Below are 7,205 nucleotides of genomic sequence, written 5' to 3'. Positions count from 1 at the left end.
CGCTTGAGCCCAGAAGTTCCAGGTTGTAGTGAGCTATGATTGTACCATTATACTACAGCCTGGGTGACAGACCAAGACCTTGTCTCTAAAACAATAACAAAAACAAAATTAACACTTTATACAATGAAAACATTAAAATCACAAAATCCAAGAGAAAACCCTTCATTCAATTTCCTAATTAAATTCATTTTCATTTGTCCATGTTACTATCTAGTCTTTATCCATACACTTATTTACATTTTTGTAGTAATACTACAGGTAATTTTTTTTTTTTTTTTTTTTTAAAGATGGAGTCTCACTCTGTCGCCCAGGCTGGAGTGCAGTGTCATGATCTCCGCTCACTGCAATCTCTGCCTCCCGGATTCAAGCGATTCTCCTGCCTGTCTCCCGAGTAGCTGGGATTACTGGCGCCCGCTACCAGGCCCGGCTAATTTTTACATTTTTAGCAGAGACGAGGTTTTACCACGTTGGCCAGGCTGGTCTCAAACTACTGACCTCAAGTGATCCGCCTGCCTTGACCTCCCAAAGAGCTGGGATTACAGGCGTGAGCCACTGCGCCTGGCCTATAGTTAAGATTTTTATATTCATTTTTAGTGAATGTTATACTATAAGTACTTTCCCCCCACAATCCTTCTGCCTCTCATCTTCCCTTTTCCATTTTCCTAATACCTCCTACTGCCTCCTCTCAATTACCCTTGTGTGTTTCTTCATCTTTCTCCGTGCTTATTCAAAAATGTCCTGACACACACACACACACACACACACACGCTTCTCTGTTATTCAGCCATTTAAAAAATTAATTCTTGATCATTCAACTTGATTATTTAGACATTTCTGTACAGCCATCTTTTCTCGTTTAACACCACATCATGGCTGTCTGTCCCTCTACATCCGCACACAGAGATCTAACGCATGCTTGTTAAACAGTCTTCGTAATAGTCTTTAAAGATCAGCCACACTGTTCCCACTTAACCCTACCTCCCAGGTAGGGTTCCCCCAGTAACACTTTCACACATAACTTATTTCCTGTTCCTTTTACTTCTGGAAGATTCCGAGAGGAAAGATCGCTGGGTCAAAGATCACGCGCGTTTTCAATTTTAATAGCTATTCCTGGATTACTTCCTCAAAGGGCTCTAACAACTCGCATTGCTCTTAGCGTGTGAGAGGGTCCTTTGCTCTGAAGGGTCTTCTAAAATATTTGTTCAATCGTTACTTAGCAGGGGCTGGGAGTAACGGATTTTTTTTTTTTTTTTTTGAGACGGAGTCTAGCTCTGTCGCCCAGGCTAGAGTGCAGTGGCACGATCTCGGCTCACGGATTTGCTCTTTTAAAGGACACAGCCTTTTATGTTTAAATGAAGGAACTCATTGATGCGCCGAGGCGAAAGGAACATTTAATTAAGTGCGTCTTCCATGCGGAGTGATCGCTTTTGTCACTTGTTCGAGGGGTGGGAACTCCCGTCAGTTGTCCCTGTTTCTGTGAGCCGTCCACGAAGCCGGGGCTTGGCCCGGGCGACGCTGAGCGGCTTTAACCGGCGGTGTCCAGCCGGCTCCGCCAGCGCTGCCGCCGCCCTCGAGGCTCCCTCTGACTGAAGGCGCTCTGAGCATCGCGGCATTAGGGGCTCCTGGTCCCTCAAACATCCAGGGAAGCCATTTTCAGGGACTAAGGACTAGCCCCCGCGAACGGCCACAGCCCTCGCCCGCGCTCCGGGCCGAACGCCAGAGCTCACGAGCTGCAGAGCTCCCGGCGGGCGGCGGCCTCACAGCTGGGGGCCCTGAGGCGGAAGGCGCAGCCGCTCAGCTGCGGGCCGGGGGCGTGGCGAGGGCGCACAGGTTCTGTTTTTCGCCGGCCCGGGGCCGCTTTCGGTTTCGTTTCCCGCCGGCGTCTCCACCCTGCGAGAGCCGCCCGCCAGCCAGCGTCCGCCGCCGTCCGCGTCGCACCACCCGCAGTCCGACGGGCACAGGCCCAGCGGCCATGGCCCAGGCCGGCGTCGTCGGTGAGGTGACCCAGGTGCTGTGCGCGGCCGGGGGCGCCCTGGAGCTGCCCGAGCTGCGGCGCCGCTTGCGGATGGGCTTGAGCGCCGACGCGTTGGAGCGGCTGCTGCGGCAGCGTGGGCGCTTCGTGGTGGCGGTGCGGGCGGGCGGCGCTGCCGCGACCCCGGAGCGCGTGGTGCTGGCCGCGTCGCCGCTGCGCCTGTGCCGCGCGCACCAGGGCTCCAAGCCCGGCTGCATAGGGCTCTGCGCGCAGCTGCACCTCTGCAGGTTCATGGTCTATGGCGCCTGCAAGTTCCTGAGAGCCGGGTAAGGCGCCGCGCCCCCACGCACTTCCAGCCCGCTTGGGGGTCCTACTTGAAGTTTGAGCAGACAATTCGGTCGCTCTGCCCCGGCCTCGCCCCGTGATTCATTAAAGCGAGCGTTTATTGAGCACCTGCGGAGTACCTGGCACAGTGCGAGGGACTCGGGGTCGAGTGGGGTCCTTTAGACGCCTGGGGGGAGAGAGTGATTTACATAGAGCTCGGTAGTGCAGGGTGGAACACCCGGGTGTGGCCGTGTGGGGTGGGGAGGCAGGGAGGCGGCGGCCTAGGGGAACTCCACGACGCCGCGGGTTGCCCCTTGCCAGCTTTGAGGCCAGTGAAGGTTTTCTCTGCCCAGCAGCTGGAAGGGATCTTTAAACCCCGTTCAACCCTATTTATCCGCTTACAAACTGGAAAATGCAAGCTCCCTGCCATCGCCCACAAGGTCCTGGGGCACTAGTCCCTGCCCACCCGGGACCCTTCTGTGCCTGGAACACCCCCCCCCCCCCCCCCCCCCCCCCCGCCCCCCCCCCCCCCCCCCCCCCCCCCCCGGGCATTTCTGGGAGCCTTTGCTCTGCCTGGAGTGCCCTTCCTGCTCTTGGTTGGCCCTGTTTGTTAATCCTTCAGGCCTCAACCTAAGGATCACATCCCATTTGAGGGTTTTTCCTCCCCTTACTCTTGGTCACAGGGAACTGTTTATTTTCCTCATGGCACCCAGCTGCCAGTAGAATAGAAACTCCCTGAGGGCAGAGGCTCCAGCTGTCTCCCCAGCACTTAGCGTCCATGTTCTGTGCATAGCACGTGGCCAGTGGGATGTGTGGAAGGGATTGCTGAAGTTTATGCTAAATAATTTGGGCCTCACCCTGAAGGTAATGGGGCGGGTAAAATGGCAGGAGAGAGCAACCATCAGGTTTGCATTTTAAGAAGTCTAAGGTAGTGGTGTGGGTGCCAATTTAAGGGAGGATATTGTGGGGGAACCACTGGGAAGCTAGTCATCTAGGAGAATTCCTTCCTCCCCTGCTCCCTCCTTTCTCGCTTGCTCCCTGTTTTGTGTGTGTGTGTGTGTGTGTATATGTTTGTCTTAATAGATATTTCTTGCTCATGTCAGGCCCAGCAGTGAGCATGGGGTGGGGGCCTTGATCCATACAGTCATTCAGGGATCCAGGCTGACTGACCTCCGTCCGCTCTGTGCCCCTCAGCACATGGCTCTTGAGGCCAGCCTAGGTATCAAGTTCCAGGGGGCTGATTGAAAACAGGGTTGCATGGGAGGTTTTTGTGGGCCAGGTCTAGAAGTGGTGGATTTCCTTTCACCCACATCGCATTGACCAGAAGCTGTCTCGTGACTCTGTCTAGATGTAGGGTGGCTGGGAAAGGTAGTCTCTAGGAAGCAGCTGTCTGGAAGTATCTAGATTAGAGCTTTCCAAGGGCTATGTGTGTGAGAAATTTGGGATAGTTGGTGACGGTGTGATGAGAGGATGTGTGAGAGGTGACGACTCTTCAGTCTCTGTTCCTGCGGTGGCCTGGGTGTTGTTCACTGAGAGAGCAAGAGAGGGTTTTAGTTTGGAAGCATGCCCAGGAGGCAGCTGTTCAGGTCAGAAGCTTGGGAGGAAGGCCAGGGCCCCAATGCGCTGGGCTGGTTTGGGAGATATTGGGTGGTGTATGTTGTAGCTGCAGCCCCAGGAGTGGATCAGACCTGAGGTAGCGTCTGAGGCCCGAAAAGAGGCTGAGGGTGGAACTCTGGGGAAATCAGCCTTCAGGGATGAGGCAGTCCAGGGGAGAGCAGGGAACAACAGCCCACGAGGAAGAAGGTACACAGTAAATGGTGGCTGGATGGAGCCACTCATGGGGGTAACTGGTAGATCTGTTTCATGTTCATATTTGGTAAAATAAAGATGGCAGCCCTGTTGTTAAGCTAGTTCCCAAAATGTGGGGTCAGGTCTGACTTGTCTCAGAAATCTGTAGTGTGATATTTACTGACTCAGATGACCTTGAGTTTTCTTCTTTCTTCAGTTTTCTCTTTTCCTTGTTTACACAGGTGAGTTTCTTGAGCCTTCCATTTCTGACTCACTTTAGGGAGAGCGGGTGTGGCTGGCTGCAATTCTCTGCTTCCCCTGTGACTCTGCTTGTCTTCCTGAACCACAGGGTCAGTTCTTTTAGAAATAGGTCATCAGTCCTGCTGCAGAGCTGGTGCGGAGTCCTGGGTCCCTGACTGTTAGTTCTCTGCTCAGGAGGCATTGAGCCTGGTGGTCTAGGGCACAGTGCCAAGATCCAGCCCACCTTGTTTCAACCTGGGCTCTGCTCCGTGCTAGCTGGTGGCTTTGGGCGAGTGACTTTACCTCCAGGTCTCAGTTCCCTCATCTGCAAAGTGGAGTTAATGATATTACTCCCCTCACAGGCTGGTTGAGGACTGAATGAGTTAACTCGTAAAACATTTTGGCAATCCCCGATATTTGGCAGTTGCTCAATAAATTTTAGTAGTCATTATCATTGTTATCATCAGTCATCATTACACTTATTAGATATATTTGGCTCTGGCAGCACCAAATTATTTGCTCCTCTTCTGGAATGTTCTTCCTTTCTCTTGCTGTCTCCTCCTCACCCTTTAAGTATTCCACTCAGGCTTTATGCCATCCAGCATGCTCCCCTGATTTCTTCCCCAGTTCTCTCCCATCCCTGACTGGCTCAGGTGCCCTTCCACTCTGCGCTGACGGATTCTGACCACAGCTGACGTTGCACTTTCCACTCCGTATCAGAGTCCCCTCTATGTCTGTCACCTCCACTAGATGAGGGAAAGAGAGCAGGCAAGGATGGCTTCAGAGTTTTTGGTCTGTGCAGTGGGAGAGGGAAGTTGCCTTTTACTGAGCTGGGGGATTCTGTAAAAGATGCAGGTTTGGGGTGGATCAGGGTTTGGCATTCTCCTGAGATGTGGCATAGGAGGCATGGCAGTGCCAGAGTCAAACAAATGCTGTTGGCCCGACTCTTCTGGGTCCTGGTGACTCAGGCAGTCATTTAAAGGTTTATCTTTGGGTTCTCAGGGCATGGTGCCAGTGTCTGGCTCACCCTGGTGCTCATCAGACGCTTGTGGATGGAAAGAATGGAGGAAGAGAGCAAAAAAAAAAAAAAAAAAAGGAGAGTTGGGTTCAGGGCTCTGTGTGTGTGTGTGTGTGTGTGTGTGTGTATACATGCCTGCATGCATGCACATATGTAACCTATAATGAAAAGATGCCATGCTTGTTGATTCAACCTGTGGCTAACTGCTTACCGACTGACTGCTGTGCAGCAACTCCTCTTTGTCATTCTCATCAAATGCTTGTTCAGAGGTGCTGTCCTGGGCCTTAGACCTTGCAAGGCCCCATCTCCTCCTTGGTAAATACACATTGGATTTTTTGTTGTTGTCATGTAGACATGCTGGTTTTTCTTTTCTTTTTTTTTTTTTTTTTGAGACAGTCTCGCTCTTGTTGCCCAGGCTGGAGTGCAATGGCGCGATCTTGGCTCACCACAGCCTCCGCCTCCTGGGTTCAAGCGATTGTCCTGCCTCAGCCTCCTGAGTAGCTGGGATTACAGGCATGTACCACCTTGCCTGGCTAATTTTGCATTTTTAGTAGGGACAGGGTTTCTTCATGTTGGCCAGGTTAGTCTCGAACTCCCAACCTCAAGTGATCCACCCACCTCGGCCTCCTAGAGTGCTGGGATTATAGGCGTGAGCCACCGCACCCAGCCTACATGCTGGTTTTTCTCTGGTGCTTGTAAACACTGTCAGGAAGTGTTTCTGAAAAATTGTCATGAAGACTGATTTTATCAGCTTTCAGTTTGCCAGTGCTGCCATAACAAAATACCATAGACTAGGAGGCTTAAACAACAGAAATTGACTTTCTCACAGTTCTGGAGGCTAGAAGTCTGAGGTCAAGGTGGCAGGGTTGATTTCTTCCGAGGCCCCTCTCTTTGGCTTGTAGATGGCCACCTTCTCACCATGTCCTCGCATGGTCTTCCCTCTGTGTGTGTCTGTGCCCCAATCTCTTCTTTTCTTTCTTTTTTTTTTTTTTTGAGACTGAGTCTCGCTCTGTTGCCCAGGCTGGAGTGCAGTGGCTCACTGCAAGCTCCACCTCTCGGGTTCATGCCATTCTCCTGCCTCAGCCTCCAGAGTAGCTGGGACTACAGGTGCTCACCACCACGCCCAGCTAATTTTTTGTATTTTTAGCAGAGATGGGGTTTCACTGTGTTAGCCAGGATGGTCTCGATCTCCTGACCTCGTGATCCTCCCACCTCGGCCTCCCAAAGTGCTGGGATTACAGGCATGAGCCACCGCGCTTGGCCAAATCTCTTCTTATAAGGACAGTAGTCATGTGGGTTTGGGGCCCACCCTATTGACCTCTTTTTAACTTAATTACTTTTTTAGAGACCTTCTTGCCAAATAAAGCCGTATCCTGAGGTCCTGGGAGTTAGGACTCCAACATAGGAATTTTGAGGAGACTCAATTTGACATGTAACACCAGCTCTGCTTCTTTGCAGGAAGAACTGTAGGAATAGTCACAGCTTGACAACCGAACACAACTTGAGTGTGCTGAGAACTCATGGCGTTGACCACCTGAGCTATAACGAGCTATGCCAACTCTTGTTTCAGAACGACCCCTGGCTTTTGCCAGAAGTGAGTGCCAGGGGAAGTCTGGGTTCCACAGTTCCCTGGGGACATTCCTGTATCTTGGGAAATGTAATGACTGTGAGTGGAATGGGTGGGCCCTTGGTGGTCTCTGGTCTGGTTTCCACCTGCAGAAATTTGGAATGTGGAGCAGAAGGAGCATTTGAAGTTCAAGGGCCAGCTTTGCCAACAACCCAGTTCAACAAACATCATATGTGCCAGATGCCATGGATAGCCGTGTGACTAGGGCTGATTCTGTAACTTCTCTGAGCCTCTCA

General features: G+C 52.0%; 1 protein-coding gene across 1 annotated transcript in view; it reads left to right on the top strand.

Annotated features, from left to right (window-relative positions):
• Window positions 1-1,494: 1,494 nt before the first annotated feature.
• PARP12 (poly(ADP-ribose) polymerase family member 12) overlaps window positions 1,495-7,205 on the top strand; it is a 40,029-nt gene continuing 34,318 nt past the window's right edge. The window contains exons 1-2 of the mRNA XM_032761924.2: window positions 1,495-2,298; window positions 6,801-6,936. Of these exons, the coding sequence (XP_032617815.1) occupies window positions 1,973-2,298; window positions 6,801-6,936 (462 nt within the window). The 5' untranslated portion in view covers window positions 1,495-1,972. The remainder of the gene's footprint in view (window positions 2,299-6,800; window positions 6,937-7,205) is intronic.

The sequence above is a fragment of the Hylobates moloch genome, unplaced genomic scaffold (assembly GCF_009828535.3).
Source record: "Hylobates moloch isolate HMO894 unplaced genomic scaffold, HMol_V3 SCAFFOLD_1, whole genome shotgun sequence".
Taxonomy (NCBI): domain Eukaryota; kingdom Metazoa; phylum Chordata; class Mammalia; order Primates; family Hylobatidae; genus Hylobates; species Hylobates moloch.
The sequence above is the reverse complement of the archived record's forward strand: the minus strand, read 5'-3'. Positions and strand labels throughout refer to the sequence as shown.